General features: G+C 36.2%; 2 protein-coding genes across 3 annotated transcripts; one reads left to right on the plus strand and one right to left on the minus strand.

The window, feature by feature from the left end:
- The first annotated feature begins 1,684 nt into the window (after positions 1–1,684).
- On the plus strand, positions 1,685–8,875 carry zgc:174895 (purine phosphoribosyltransferase family protein). The gene is made up of 5 exons (XM_007248610.4): positions 1,685–1,908; positions 2,883–2,976; positions 3,885–4,031; positions 7,154–7,249; positions 8,023–8,875. The coding sequence occupies exons 1-5, from the start codon at positions 1,786–1,788 to the stop codon at positions 8,172–8,174; spliced, it is 612 nt and encodes a 203-aa protein (XP_007248672.2). The 5' UTR covers positions 1,685–1,785; the 3' UTR covers positions 8,175–8,875.
- An 840-nt stretch (positions 8,876–9,715) lies between these two features.
- Positions 9,716–16,322, minus strand: rab34a (RAB34, member RAS oncogene family a). Of its 2 annotated transcripts, none has more exons than XM_007248608.4 (11): positions 16,034–16,322; positions 14,269–14,329; positions 13,879–13,970; positions 13,109–13,177; positions 12,870–12,971; positions 12,716–12,780; positions 12,095–12,146; positions 11,915–11,996; positions 11,196–11,286; positions 10,948–11,055; positions 9,716–9,943 (listed from the first exon to the last, which is right to left on the minus strand). In XM_007248608.4, the coding sequence occupies exons 2-11, from the start codon at positions 14,320–14,322 to the stop codon at positions 9,879–9,881; spliced, it is 780 nt and encodes a 259-aa protein (XP_007248670.1). In that variant the 5' UTR covers positions 14,323–14,329; positions 16,034–16,322; the 3' UTR covers positions 9,716–9,878. The 2 variants fall into 2 exon arrangements, with proteins under 2 accessions (XP_007248670.1, XP_007248671.1); XM_007248609.4 differs by having other exon boundaries at positions 13,109–13,174; positions 16,034–16,321.

Below are 16,322 nucleotides of genomic sequence, written 5' to 3' on the forward strand. Positions count from 1 at the left end.
AGTAATCTTTTACTATATGAACCCATGCATCTTCATTACTGGTTCCAGGGATCATTTCTTTGCATAATGGGTGTCATCATTTTTTTCAATTATTATTATTTATTAGCTCCTTGTGATTTTGTTGATTATAGATGATTAATGTGTCCTTAAAGAAAGAGCAAAAGTTTCTTCTGTTATACAGGATACAAGCTACCAGCCTCAGAAAAAAGTTTACAGTATAATATAAGACCACCTAAATGCTTCACAGGGTATTTTGGTTTGTTTAACACTTTTAAGTTACTACATGATTCCTTATGTGTTCCTTCATAGTCTGGATCATAGTCTGAACTTTTGACTGGTACTGTATATTGTGTGGGAATGAGAACTTATTTTTCTGGCCAGATAACTGAACAGTGTAAAAGTGAAACTTACAAACGACCTTTTCCTTTTCCCACATAAATATTGCATTCCGATTTTTGTCAGCTGGTATTCTGGAAACCACAGGACAGCCAACTCATACAGTTAGCTCCAATGTTAAAATTCAACACCACACTTTCTCTTTCTTATGCATTTTTAGAGGTAAAAGCAACTTCATTTTTATTTTTTGAAACTCAGTAGCAAAATGTTGACATGCACTCTTGAGTTAGGCTGAATTTATTGCGTTTGAGAGTACTGACTCTGTGAACTGAGTTGTTTTAATGATTATGGTGAGCTTAAGGGCTTGTGTCTGGGCAGTGCATCTGTTTGCATAGTTGGGTGCATACTGTTTCCCCCTAACTCACCATCAGTGTGTAGGCAGTTCCACCTGTGGATTGGTCTTACAATAAATGTATTTTTCTGGCTTTTGGTGTGTTAGCTTGTGAATTAAAGTAAATTAACACTTTTTTGGCGTTCTTCAAGTAATGTAAACTAAAAGTAAACTAAAAATCGACAAAACTGATAAATTGGTAAAATGTTCTCTCTCTCATACACTCTCACTCCCTTACCTATTCTCTCTCTCTCATCCTTATTCTTTCTCTCGTTCTCTCGCTCTCTTTCACCCACTTTTTGTCTCTCTTTCTCTTTCTTACATACACTGTCTCTCTTTGCATCACTGCTTAACAACCGCTTATCATCACCTTAGCAATCACCCTGCGTTTCCTTCAGGAAATGCACTGTTCTAGTTTTCTCTCTCTCTCTCTCTCTCTCTCTCTCTCTCTCTCTCTCTCTCTCTCTCTCTCTCTCTCTCTCAAACCCTTACTCAAGCTCTCTCAATCTCTCTCTCTCTCTCTCTCTCTCTCTCTCTCTCTCTCTCTCTCTCTCTCAAACCCTTACTCAAGCTCTCTCACCCTCACTCTCTCTCTCTCTCTCTCTCTCTCTCTCTCTCTCTCTCTCTCTCTCAAACCCTTACTCAAGCTCTCTCAATCTCTCTCTCTCTCTCTCTCTCTCTCTCTTTGCTCTGTGTGTAAACGGCGCCCTCTACAGGACGGTGAGAGTAATGTTTGAGTAATGTTTAGTGTAGAGTTTCGATCAGTGTTTTCTGACTGTGATATGTAATATCAGTGTATCAGTGCAGGGGTAAATACTGGGGTTAATGCTGGTATTTATATTAATTTCTTATGAACTAAAGAAGCACGTGTTTAACATTCTGTACGGCATGTTTTGAGGTCATGTTTTGGTGTTAGGCGCTGGCCCCGCCCCCTGCCTGTGTGTGTGTGTGTGTGTGTGTGTGTGCATAGGGAGCTGGAGTTTCTGAACTCCTCCAGATTAATAAGAACTGAGAGGAGTAGAGTGGAGGAGGAGCAGGACGGAGCAGGACGGAGGGTGATGGAGGTTCTCCGGGTTCCTGAGCACCGGGCGGAGGGCTGGTATCTCTCCCTCATGGCCCCAAACACTAAAGGACCAAAGTTCGCCTGGCTGGACCCGTCCAGACTTTACTGCAACCCACAGGTACAGCCTGAGCTCCATATACCCAGGCCTGCTAGAGCTATATATCTATTACATATAACTATTTATATAACTGCAGTATATAAACTATATTACTCTTATCTTATTTATTATATAACAACACTAGTTTATTATTAATATCAATATTAATATCAATAAAATTTAAAACAAATAATTGCAATAAAATATTATATTGTCACATTAAACTCATTTATTATATACTAGCATAATATTAATAATATAATGACACCCTTTCAAAGTGCAACAAACTTTATAAACGATATTACCACATTAAAACAATTTAATAAATTCACCTGCACTCTTTTAAAGAGTACCAAACTCTGATTTATTGATAGATTTTATTTTTTGGTGTAATATACTAAATCAGACATTATTGCAATAATGCAAATCTATATTATTTATTATATAATAGCATAATAATATAATTACACCCTTTTAAAGAACACCAAAATTTGCACCAATTATTTTTGCCTCAGAAATAACTACAACAAATTGATTTTAACAATTTATTAAATTCAGTTGCTGTTTTTTACCGAAACCAAGTACCAAACTCTGATTTATTAAAAGTTAGGGATAGTTATTTTGGAGGCAATTAGGTCTGTCACAATAGATATATTTTTGTATGATGTATTGTTCCAGTTGTAATAAAATATATTAATGCCACATTAAGACAATTTATTATATAATAGTATAAGAATATAATTACATGCTTTTTAAAGAGCACCAAGCTTTGATTTAATAATGTATTAGTTTGAGGGATTTTTTTTTTTTTTTTTTTGCTTTTAAAGACACAAAAACACAATGTTACAACAGGCAGTTAAAATGATTGAGGTCATGTTTATATATGTGTATATTGTATGATAAATCAATAATGTAATTATTGTGACAGGTGAGTATTCTGTTTATACTCGGGTAGGACTGTACACTGACTTTGAGCTGTTCATTACTCCACTCAGGCTTTATCAGACTGCGTGAAGGACCTTCTCAGACCATTCCAGACAGACTCCATAGACCTGGTGGCTGGAATAGATGCGATGGGCTTTATCCTCGGTACAGTACAGTGATTTTTATTGTATTCTGCTGTAGAAGTGTGTGGTTAGTGTGTGTGTGCAGGGCAAGAGAGAGGGGTTTTATTTTTAACTCAGTCCTGAAGCTTCTGCTGGAGCAGTAAATATAAACCTCACCCCACAGCACTATATATAGAGGAGTTCATGTGTAAGAGCAAAATAAGTGTTCAAATCACATAGTCACTTTTACTTTACTGTAACAGACCTGACATACATTACCAGTTATTTTAAAGTGCTCTGTATTGTAGATTAACACTAAAGTCATCCAAACTATGAAGAAAAACATATGGAGTTATTTAGTAAACAGAAAAGTGTTAAACAAAGCAGATTATGTTTTATATTTTACATTCTTCCAAGTGGCACCTCTTGCATAGATGACAGCTAGATTTTCTCAGTCAGCTTTATAAGGTAGAGTCACCTGGAATTCAGGCTTTCACTAACAGCTGTGTTGAATAAACTCATCAAGAGTTAATTACTTGAATTTCTTGCCTCTTAATGTGTTTGAGAGCATCAGTTGTGTAGTGAAGAGGTAGAGTTGGTATACAGTAAATAGATCTGTTTGAGTAATGTTCTAATCCATATTATAAGGAGAACTACTCAACTAAGTAATGATAAAAAAAGAAAACTTTTTAAGAAGAAATGAAGGTCAGTCAAAAGAAAGACTTTTAAGATCTTTGAAAGTATCCTCAAGTGCAATCGCGAAATAGACCCTCAAAAACATTCTGATGAGGGAACTGGCACTCATCAGGGCCACCCCAGGAAAGGAAGAGCAAGAGTTTTCTCTGTTGCACAGGATAAGTTAATTTAGAGTTACCAGCCATATCACAGAGCACTATTAGTGTTAAATAAATATGTGCAGCAGAATTGACCTTTCTATCTGTGTGTTTTCAGGTTCAGCTGTGGCCACCACTCTGGGAAAAGGTTTTCTGGCCATTCGGAAAGCAGGACACCTGTGTGTGGAGACCCAGACGCAGGACTACAGTGACTATTCCGGCAGAGAGAAGCTGATGGAAGTGCGAGTGGATGTTCTGAAACCAGGTAACAACTCATACAACTCATAGAATTGACTTAAAAAAAGTTTTTGCCATAGTTTGAGCAAATATTACCAAAATATATTACCAAAAAGCACACAGAAAAAAGATTAAGTTTACTTAACATTTGTTAGCACATTACACAAAAAGTACATCTTCCCTTTTAGTTCCTGACATCATTTATTTGCATAATGGGCATGTCCACCCCTAACTCACCATGAGTGTGTAGTCTTTCCCTTTGGGTATTCAGCTTATTTTTAAAAGAGGTAAAAGGAGAAGGAATACAGTTTCCAGTAGCAGGGCCGCTGCTAAGGTTTTGGAGGCCCTAAGCATAACTGGTCAGGGAGGCCCGCCCCCCCCCCCCCCCCCAAAAAAAAAAAAACACACACACACACAAACACAAAAGGTTTACGCAAAATTTTACTATTTATTAAAATTACACATGTAACTGTGAATATTTACAACGTTATAAGTAAGGCCAATAACAGTGAAGAACAGCACAAGAGTACTAATTATAATGTATAAATAATAAATGAAACGATGCATGTCTATTTTAAGCAGTGGACACGTCATTTACACAAGCCAGCCTTAAAGGTTATGAAATTATCGTTTATATTCGTGGTGTATTTATATCAGCCTGTCAAAATCTATAGAGCTGTCTGATCCTGCTGTCATACAGACCATTTGGATAGTGCACTGACGGCATTAGTCAATAGGTAGGCTACTCTGTTTATTAATTTTTTATTAAAGTCACTAAAAATCTTCAAACTACACTACTACTATTTGCAAACGTGCCACGTGCCTTGCAATACCCAGATTAGTTTCTAGTTAAGCTTTTAAAGCTACCAAATCAGCAAAGCCAACGTAACTAGCTCAGGCAACACCACTGAACATGAAGTAATCAAAACTATTTAAACCTTTATCATCGAAGTTACTCACCAGAAAGGGATGCATGGGCCTCATCTTTCTGCTTCTTTTTCTTCTTCTCAGCTCCAGACTCAAACCGTCGCTTCATAGTTGAATTACCATTTAGTAGCAACTTCGCGCGGTGAACTTGTCTCCTGCCAAACTCAAGTAGCGTTGCTACTTTAGTTAGGACTAAGGTTGCCAGATAAGTTACGATTTTTCATCCTATTTGTTTATTTTATTTTAAGTTTTTAACTTACACAAATATTGCACTGGACAAGTTTTTGTATAGAATGGCCACATACACTTTAAAAATGGTTAAACATGCGCAAGATTTAGCGCCTCCATGCATTTTTTGATTATTTATTTGACTGGAAAATGTCACATCTGGCAACAACCAACAGAGCAAACCGAGCCGTGCCATTTCAGGCAATAGGGGTGGGGGCATTATATTATGCACAAAAATAATAACGTGCCGCTTTTAAGTAGTGGAGTAGGTGCCCCATGCAATGTTTAAAGACAAAAAAGATGAGCGTATCATAAATAATTCACATTGGGTTTTAAATTTTATAATGTCATAATTTCAACACATTTCATTCTCAGTCAATTTGGCTCCCTGCAACTGCAAAATGGTTGAGGCCTAACGCTGGCTGCGTTGTCTGCGTATGCAGAGCGGCGGCCCTGTCCAGTAGGTATTTTGCACCTCTGTAATACTTCTCATTACTCACTCTGTATTACTAGCTTTTATTCAAGGAGGGAGGGAGGGAGGGATGGAGGGATGGATGGATGGATGCTTTATTTATCCTGAAGGAAATTTTGCTTGTTTTTTGTTTCTAAACATAGAATAACATCACCAATCACTAATGACCAATTAATCCAGCAGGAAAATTATTCTTTGGCATAAAGAAAATGGTAACTTGTTCTCATGGCCTACAACTATGTATCCAGGCAGTCTATTATATAATATATAACTGAATTTTCAAGCATACTCAGTTATAAATGTAGCCCTGGTGGGAAAGACTACACACTGAGGGTGAGTGAGGGTTTGAGGGACATGTCCATTATGCAAATAAATGTTGCCATTGCCATGCCAATTATCTAAAAAAAAAAATTTGCAATATTTTATTTTATATATATTTTACAATATATATATATATATATATATATATATATATATATATATATATATATATATATATATTGCACTTTGATACTATCCTTGTCACTGTTGGTAGCATGAGGCTGTACCTGTAGCCCTTATAAGTTGAACAGAAAGCCCAGCTCCTCCAGGATGGCGCATCTGTAAATGCTGCAGCATGGAAGTTTGTGTCTCTAGAGCATAGAAGACACTACAGGCCATTACTCAAGACGAGCAATAAATTACATTTTTTAAGCAAGTAAAACAAGTTTACTTAAAATGTAATTAGCAGTGTTACTTAGTTTTCACAAAGTATAGTTCAGTTTTTAGGCTTCTTATATCAATGTCAGCCTATACTGCAGTTGAATCCATTGTGAAGGATTCAGGCCTAAAGTATCTGCGAAGCTTCAGGAGTCTTCATACAGTAAGACCAGCTGAATAAACATGTGGAATGAGGGAAGCTCCAGCTGCTCTGGAATGAGAACTTTCAGCCGCACTGGATCTTTGTGGACTAAACTGAAGACCCCTGCTGCTGTTGGTTGTATGGTTAGAGTAACAGTTCTTAGTCCTGATATTGGAGTATCCCAGACATCCCAAGTTGCAAAAGTTGATTTCAGGGAGGTTAACCCCCCCCCCCCCCCCCCCGGCAAAAAAAACAAAACTATATTTCACACTCGCGATCAGATGTGATCAGACCGGTTTATTATCAGGCGTACGCACATTTCTAAAGTGTTTTAGTCAGTTAACGACACCTAGAGGCAATGCATTAAAATTGCAAATAATACGAGATAAGAATTTTCACAAACCTCTGCCAACTTTTCGGCTAAATGTGAGTGAGATATAAATTTACTAAGATTGAATTAAACGTGTTTAACTACTCTAGCAGCCTCTAGGAATTGTTCAATTAGGTGGTGGGTTATTGTTCTCAGCACTGCAGGGATTAGCACTAATTAGCATGGTGGTGTATGAGGTGTGTTGGTCTGATGGTATGAGTGGATCAGATGCAGCAGTGCTGCTGGAGTTTTTAAACAAGGAGGTGGTCATAATGTTATGATATAACTGTGCATTTTTATTATGGGTTTCAGGTCTGCGTGTTCTCATAGTTGACCAGTGGATCGAGACTGGCGGGACAATGAAGGCTGCAATCAAACTTGTAGAAAGACAGAAAGGAAGTGTTGTAGGTAAGCATGTGAGATCAAAGGAGATTTAAATATTCTTAATACACTATTTTGCCAAAAGAGCTGCGATTATAGTGATGTAAGGCTCGGATGGAGCTGCTTGACCATGCAAAGATAAGGTTTGGAGGTGTGTATTGATGTAGTGACTGTGCAGAAAGTTGGTACCTCTGAACACTATGCTCCTCAGCATCATACATCACCTAGTGCTGCTCCGCCCCTAAACCCATACATCACTCAGTGCCCCTCCCAAATGAACCCTCCCTATTTTTTATTAGCATTTTTTTTATTTAAGCTGAGGATGGAGTTAAAATCGGGGGGTTTAGTGTCCCTTTAAAGAAGCTTAGTTGGACATTTGTCTGGAGTTCTCTTGAGTCTATGCATGGATCATCTTCATACTAGACTACATACGTCTGCTATGTTCTTGCTGGAGTGTGGGGGGGGGCCTGACGTGTGCAGGTAAGATGTATCATATGAACCAATAGGGTGTCGGAATGGTATATATTTATACTTCTCATCCAACCACAATCAGATTCACTCTAACTGGATGGAGAGATTTATCTGGATAGAGGTTTTATTGAACGATGAGAAGCTGGAATGAAAACAATCTGAAATGAAATAGAAGTAATAAGGCTATTTTTTTAAATGTAAGGAGTAGAAAGATCAGATAATTGGGTGAAAATGTAAAGAGCAGCTGAAAAATAATTACTCAACCAACATTTGTACTCCTAGTATTACCAAATTTCATCCATTAAATTACATGGTTCTCCTCTGTTTAGGTGTTGCTGCTGTGGCTATTGAAAACAGTGAAGGAGGAAAATGGATAAAGGAAAATTACAAGTATTCACATTGCATCCCGGAGGAGATCCAGCCTCAAATAGACAGTCAGTATCTGGAATCTTTCAAGAACTTCAGCTCTTCAACACAATAGAGACCAGGAATTAATTAAGACGACAACCATGGGAGAACAAAGCAACGGTGGTCTATTGTGGAATGATGGCTTGTCTGCAGTTGCCTGGTGTGAAATGTGTGAAAATATAGACATATTTGCACAGGACTGGACTGAAATAGAGAAATTTATGTTTATTTAGAGTTAAAATATATTGTAAAATGTTATCAATGATATTACACATAAAAAATACTGTAAAATATACTGATTTCTTCTTATAAAAATGTATTTTATATCATAGTGTTTGCCAGTGTTAAAACAGCACTGTTAGTATCAAGTATTGATTTTAACACAGGCAAATTTACTGTCTACATAACATTTAAAATGTAAATGTTTAGGAAAACCTACTGTACACAGCTTAGTTTTAACATAGGAAAAGGAAAAGGAAAAAAAGATTTATTTTTGTTGAAATTCTTGAAATGTTTGTATTTTTTGACATTAGCAATTTTAATGAAATGCATACTAATTTATATACAGTATAAAAGGTTTTATTGCAACAAAATGCACTTTTTGTAAACAAGAATCTATAAAATGTTCAGCATAAAGACAGCATAACATTGTGTAAAATGTTTTAAACAGAAAGGCTATGAAAATTTGTATGCCACAGTATTAACACTACTTATATTTATTTAATACATTAGAACTGCATTTCTAATGAAATATTAAAATGCAATGCAACACTTTCACTGTGCAACTCTGTACATGAACATGCAATATACATACATTTAATGCACGTAAACCATGTAAACTAAAATTTAAAAAAGTATCTAAAAAGGTTACTGGCATGAATATAATTCCGGTAGTACCGTAATCATTCCTAGAAATAGAACACAGAGCCTAGTCCAGGACTCCAATCTCCATTCTAAATGCAGTATAGTCCAGGGCTAGGCTTAAAGGAGAACTCCAGTGTGAAATAGACTTGGGCTGTAGTGAAACATGATAATAAGTACGTACTTTTGTTGAATGGTCCAACTTTATTTCACCTCCAGCATTCAGAAATACAGTGCTTTTAGCCGATGCTACCAACAGGCTTACAGTGCTAGTGATAGGGGCATAGAGTTACCCATATAAAGAAATCACTATTTTTACACCATTTTACACAATTAAACTCAAAGTAGCTCCATTCTGAGGGCCCTGATATTTTAAATGAGGCACTGAGAGCTTTCAAAGTGCCGATTTTAAATGTCAGGGTCCTCATAATTCTACTAATTAAGTATGAAGCTACTTTGAGCTTGTTAATGGTGTAAAAATAGTGATTTCTTTGCATGGGTAACTCTATGCCCCTATCACTAGCATTGTAAACCTGTTGGGAGAATCAGCTATAAGTGCTGCATTTCTGAATGCTGGAGGTACATGGAGTTGAACTATTCAACAAAAGTTTGTACTTATTATCATGTGTCACTAAAACCCGAATCCATTTCACACCGGATTTCTCCTTTAATTCCTGTCTGGGAAACCAGCCCAAAATACAATCAATACACTTTTTTTTTTTTGCATAGACATCACTGGGGTGAAAAATTCAACCACAAAAAAAAACCCTCATCCAGCAAAGGAATGCTCCCTCAATTCCAACACTGCTTTCAGCTCCACCCTTTCCACAGAGAGCTAACCCAACCACTATGGTTGCTTTGGTACCGTCTTGTCTTTAGTGCAAATCGCAGAGTTTTTTTTTCTGAAAGACTCCCTTCAGTGGCAGCAGTTCTGCTTCTTCTTATTTGTTGCATATAAGTTAGGTGAGTTACTGTTGATTTCTGTGATGAAAAAAGAGAAAAAGAAGCACAGTTAGGAGGCCTCATCACATACAGTCCTGTAAAAAAATATAACAGACTAGTCATTACCGAAGATAAGATAATATGGGTTTAATATACTTCTGTAGAAGTTAAAGTATCAACTCAAGCTTTTTCCTCTTTAAGTAAAAGTGTAAAAGCACTGCTTTCAAAACTACTTAAAGTAAAAAGGTAAAAGGAATGTAAAGAGAAAAAATGCCATTAAGGACAAAAGCTTAGGATAGACAGAATCACCTGCGCATGTTTCTAGATCTGATAAAAGAGTAAGGCTTTTGATCTTCTGATTTCTTAAAACTGAAAGGTTTAAGGGCTTTTTTCTGAAAGATTTTGCACAATTCATGCAGTTTTAATAGCATGAAATACCCATTTGTTTGTTTTTTTTCTCCAATTTTTGGGTATTGATATTCTTGTATCTATTAGCTTGAAAATTAACTCATGAGTAAAACCTGAGTAAAATAACTCAATGGCTGCTGTCACTGATAATTGAACAAAGGCTGGTTTTCATTACTCTAGAGAAAAGACTGCACAATCACAACCACTGTAACACAGTTGCTGCAGAATTGTCTGCAGTAGGTAGTTGTTTCCTCATAGACCACTGCAGTCATGTCGTCATATTTGGTGTTTCATGTCTGAGCTGATTTTCTCTATGGCCAGAATGAATGGACTTTTCCAAAACTCTTCTCCATCACATTCTGTGGTAAATCTATCTGTTCAGAACCCTGTAAGTTTTATTCTGTGTACATTTACCTCCTGAACATCACTGAATCCTCTAAATTACGAGATCATTTAAAGGTCTTAATTAGAATAATGCTAGCTTTTAGCTAATGCTACAGCACTGCACTGAACTGACAGCACAGGACATACAAAAAACATACAAAAAGTCAGCCTAAACAGGAAACACCAAATATGAGCATACGAAGACTACAGAATGACGCAAGGCTGCAGGGGTCTATTCCCTTAGTACTTACTGACAACTTCTCCAATGCGCCTGGAGCCACTTTTCTCCAGCTCTGCCAGCACGTTGGATTCAAACGTAAGTGACGCCACGCGAAAGAAAAACTCCCTCACGTTCTCACCTGTAAGAATCAAAGAAATAAAACCTTAGTTACTAATGATCCTTTCACATTCCCACATATTGTAGATGCCTTAATACTGCAGCTCAAACATTACAGAATTCTAATGCATTTAATTTCTTTAAAAAGAGTCAAAAACTCACCAGACAAAGAGGATACAGCCCAGTACTCAGCTTTAATCTCTGCTGCCATTTTAACAGCATCCTCTTCTATGAGGGAATACTGCGCAGGAGACTGTAGAAAACACAGACAGAGGTCAGATCAAAGGTTTGTAACGTCTGTGGAAGTTGAAGAATCAAGTCAAGCTTTTTACCCTTTAAGTAAAAGTGTAAAAGTACTGGTTTCAAAACACATTTTTCTAAAAGTAATAATGACTATAATGTTATATTAAGATGTTAATGTTGATGCTGATGAATTTGGGATGCAATAGGCTCCCTATTTCAGCTGCATATATGCTTACTGAAAATTAATGTATTTTAGTTGAATGTAAAGTGTGGGTCTGACGTGTGCAGGTGTGATGGATCACAGTATAAACCTATAGGGTGTCAGAATCAGATTTACTCTTTCTGGATGGAGAGATTTATCTGCATATGGGTTTTATTGAATGATTAGAAGCCAAAATAAAAAAATCTGCAATAAAACAGGAGTAACGAGGCTATTTTAAAAATGTAAGGATGTAACAAAGTATTTTATCTTCAATATTTGACACCTCTGGGTAAGACAGTAGATGTTGAACTTTTGAGGGTTTATATTCAAAAGCAGTGTGCATGTTCTAAACTGCCTGTAGTGTTAAATCAACATTTATGTTGTCTAATTTATTAAAAGTTCGTAAAGACACAAAAACAGAAAACAGTACACTCACACTCAAGTCTTTCTTTGTTCCCACTAGAAAGAGCAACACGTTGGTGGGGTCATTCTCTTTCATAGCATCCTCCAGCCACTGCCTGTAAAAGGAGGTCATTGGTTGTTTAAAATGCTTTAAGATAATACATTTCTGAAAAATTTTGTTCGGTTTTTGTTTTAACTTCCAATTGAACTTTACCTGGTGTGCTGCAATGAGGCCACATCAGTCAAATCAAAAACAATTATTACAGCTGAAAAATAAAGCAAATACACATCATTATTAAGTGACGGGGTGTGACAGCATATGGCTGACATAGTTGAGTGCATGCAGTCATATTATACTATATACTAGTGCATCTAAAAAAAAAAATAGAATTTAACTGAAAAGTTACTTTATTTCAGTAATACAGTTCAAAATGTAAAACTTATATTATATATATTATAATTATATAGACGTATTACACACAGAGTGATCTATATTAAGCGTTTATTTCTTTTAATGTTGATGATTATGGCTTTTAGCCAATAATAACCCAAAAATCAGTGTCTCAGATTTTAATATTATTTAACTCCTATTGGTACTTTTGGCAGTGTGCCAAGTGCTGCTGGAAAATAAAATCCAAATATCCATAAAGGTTTTTAGTTGAGGGAAGCATGAAGTGCATGCAGATGCAGATTTCATTTTTCTAGCAGGACTTGTAATACATCTATATATGACCTTCACATTTTTAATTGAATAAGATAAATTAACTTTTCAATTCAATTCTTCTTTTTTTTTTATAGATGCATCTGCACTTTTCTTCATCACACATATACAAACCTTGTGCTCCTCTGTAATATGTGGAAGCAATGCACTTGAACCTCTCTTGACCTGCAGTGTCCCACCTAAAAAAAAAAAAAGAACAGTTTTGATCCAGGATCTACTCAGTTACTCATAAGGTTTAGAAACAGGTCACATGTTTGCTGACACTCACAGCTGCAGGCTAAAAGGAACTCCAAGCACTTCAAACCTCTCCATCTCAAAGTCCACGCCGATGGTTGCTTTGTAATTTTTGTCAAACGCATCTTTACAGAACCTTTAAAGAAAACATTAAAGAACATGTTTAAAATATTACCCAGACCAAAAGCACTCAGGTTAAAAAGCTGCTACATCAGCCCTCTTTAACTTTCAGTAAACATGGATGAGTGATCTTCACTCTGTCAAACTGCTTACCTATTAATCAGACACGTCTTCCCCACTGCCAGGTCACCAACCACAATAACCTTGGAGATTTTAAACCTACTGGACACAAATGTATAAAAAGAAAGAAAGAGAGAGAATAAAACTGTGTGAATAACTTATTTACACCAGGGGCATCATTTAAACAGGCCTGAAATTAAATACTTGGCATGAAAACAAGTGTACATTTCAGCAAGGTTTGAGCCATGCATACTCCTACAAAACACAGTGAAGAAAGCGGAAATCAGCAGCACCTCTCCTCACATATATTAGTTCTTACTGCATAAATCAAGACTACAAAAAGCCTAAATTAGCCTAAATTATCTAACACTGATTATTTTATTTATATAAAAATACCATTTATTAAAAGCTTAAGATTAAAAATAAAAATATGATGGGTCACATGGTTTACACGTACATGCACTGTTTGATATTTGCGCTGGTGATTTTAATGTTTTTGTTTTTTTCCAAGTAAATACATTTCTAATACCGTATTTAATTTTAATTTAATTTTAATGACAAAAAAAAAACAAATAAAAAAGTAACAAATAACTTGGAGGTGTGTATTTTTTTACTGTATTGGCAAAGTATCGAATCTACAACAGATACAGAAGCTGGGCGATACATTTGCTTTTATCAATTAATTCGAATTTTAAAAAAATTAAAATTGGTTTTCTCTCTGTTTCGCTACCTATGGGCTCCCATGTAATGTTTCATTTATGCATCATAAGCTTTTTGGGAAAAGAGATTTGTTACAAGCTCACCCTACTGTCCCAGTCCTCTGCTCCTGGCAGGCTGTCTTCACCTTGGTGTCAAACTCATCCTCTGTGTGTAAAGCAGCACCTTCATTGAAGAACTGCAGTGAAGAACATGAAATTAGATTTGCATAGAAAGGTGGGGGAGAAGTACCAGGAAAGTTAATTACAAATACAGGTATCTTTACAATTCTACACAAGCATTTATGCATCTAACTGCACATGCAATCATATTCAGTGATGCCCAAATGTCTTGCCAGCCTCATATGCCATTACAAGAGGCTTTATATAACCTTATACTAAACCAGAGGAATGTACTGTTGGATGTTTTTAAAAATAAGATTAAAAATAAACGCAATATTTAGTTCAAAATTTCAGTACATGGAATAGTGAGCGTACCTTGGGAAGCTGTGGGATGACGCGGTCCTTACGGACAGGGGGCAGCACACTCATGATGGCACTGTGGGATAAACACCAAAGTATGAATCACACCTTGGAATTTCACAACAAGGCACAAACCTCAGCTTGGAGAGAATGAGTAATGGCTGTGCAGAGAGATCGGCTCCACTGCGTATGAGCTATCGTCTCCGTATTTGATTCATTAAAGTGAAATAAAACTTTGGGAAAGTTAGTCTGAACTAGATCTACTGCTCCAATCTCAATACTGGGCCTTTATACCCTTCTAGTCAACACCTGGCAATAGAAATGGCACCATAGTTTTATGTTAACCTGCTCCAGGGAGTCAGTCCAATTCTACTGGCAGTACATCACTCACTCACTACAGTGTCTGGACAAGTGCTATCAAGTACAGATACATCTCAAAAAAATATCACTGGAAAAAAAAAAGTTCAGGAATTCAGTTAAAAATGTGAAACTCATATTATATAGATGTATTACACAGAGAGTGATCTATTTTAAGCATTTATTTATTTTATTGTTGAGGTTATGGCTAAAAGTAAATGAAAACCCAAAAAACAGTGTCTCAGAAAATTTTATTATTATATAAGACCAATACAGTAGGTACTGTATCAACACCATTAGTAAGCACTGCCACAGTTGCTCAGACAACCAGCAAAAGCTGTTATAGCCAGAAAAAGCTCCTGGTACCAACTAGACCACTCTGTTATTAAATGAATATACAGCTCTGAAAAAAAAAACAGAAGACCACTTTAAAATGATAAGTTTCTTTGATTTTACCAAATTAAAAACCTCAAACCAAGCTAAATTACTTGATTTTTTGCACCAGGAGTGGTATAAAGTTATGCAAAAGCAGTGTGTAAGACTAGTGGAGGAGAACATGCCAAGATGCATGAAAACTGTGATTAAAAATCAGGGTTATTCCACTAAATATTGATTTCTGAACTCTTAAAACTTGAACTATGAATATGAACTCGTTTTCTTTGCATTATTTGAGGTTCTAAAAGCTCTGCATCTTTTTTGTTATTTCAGCAATTTCTCATCTTTTTTGCAAATAAATGCTCTAAATGACAATAATTTTATTTGTCCGTAGTTTATAGAATAAAACAACAATGTTTATTTTACTCAAACATACGTAAATTATACCTATAAAAAGCAGAATCAGAAAAACTGATTCAGAAACTGAAGTGGTCTCTTCATTTTTTTCCAGAGCTGAATGTGGTTTTGCAGGAATGTTAACAGAAGCATACTGATACCATTTATTATAATATAAAGGATAATAACGGACTGCAAAACAAACCGGGCAGGATTTAATCAGCTAAATTAGCGTTAGCTAACTAATTTACTAGGGTGCCCCTTTAATCTCAGTCTCGCTAATCCAGCAAATCTACTCAAAGTACAACACAAAGAACCCCCTCAGTTCCTTTTTGTCAGTTTTTATTTTGTTTTACCTCAGAGAAATATCTGTTTTAACTGGATAAACTTAATAAAACAGCCGTTATTCTCGATATTATCCTCTGTTTTTGCTCTGCTAGCTGCAGCTAACTACTTAGTTAGCATTTTAGCTATTCACGCCTGGAGACGAACCAGAACCAAAACAGAGGTTTTAACCACGAATCCGCCGCTTTAACCCGACTTTTCTGTCGTTATCAACATAATAAAGATTTATAATCTAAACCCCGAGCTTTAATATAACCTAGTTAACGTTAACTAACCTACAACAGTCTGAAATAAAACCTCTACTTACCTCAGCAGCAGCAGCAGCAGCTCGGAGAACAGTCCTCGCTTTAACAGTGATAATAATAGTGAAAATTGTGATAACAGTGATAATAAAGCCTCTGGTGAGTTTGTTTTATCTGTAAACTGTGTTTTAATCAGTATGGGAGAATCACTATGGTGCTGTTTCTGAGTTAAACCCTGTAATTATTTCAAAGTCTGTAAGAATTTCTGGACTTTAGTAAACTCCAGCCCACAGCATTCACATTCATTCCAACCTCTTCCCACAGCCTCTTCCCAGAGACTTCCCCCTCTCACTC

This window comes from Astyanax mexicanus, chromosome 18 (assembly GCF_023375975.1).
Source record: "Astyanax mexicanus isolate ESR-SI-001 chromosome 18, AstMex3_surface, whole genome shotgun sequence".
Lineage (NCBI taxonomy): Eukaryota > Metazoa > Chordata > Actinopteri > Characiformes > Acestrorhamphidae > Astyanax > Astyanax mexicanus.

Excerpts from the sequence above, each read along its gene's own strand:
- rab34a (XM_007248608.4), bottom strand. The coding sequence starts at position 14,322 with ATGAGTGTGCTGCCCCCTGTCCGTAAGGACCGCGTCATCCCACAGCTT. Across the intron at positions 11,056-11,195 it reads GGCTGTATCCTCTTTGTCTG|GTGAGAACGTGAGGGAGTTT; the intron begins GTGAGTTTTTGA and ends TGATTCTTACAG. Across the intron at positions 9,944-10,947 it reads GCGCATTGGAGAAGTTGTCA|AAATCAACAGTAACTCACCT; the intron begins GTAAGTACTAAG and ends TTTTCATCACAG.
- zgc:174895 (XM_007248610.4), top strand. The coding sequence starts at position 1,786 with ATGGAGGTTCTCCGGGTTCCTGAGCACCGGGCGGAGGGCTGGTATCTC. Across the intron at positions 2,977-3,884 it reads TGCGATGGGCTTTATCCTCG|GTTCAGCTGTGGCCACCACT; the intron begins GTACAGTACAGT and ends GTGTGTTTTCAG. Across the intron at positions 4,032-7,153 it reads AGTGGATGTTCTGAAACCAG|GTCTGCGTGTTCTCATAGTT; the intron begins GTAACAACTCAT and ends TATGGGTTTCAG.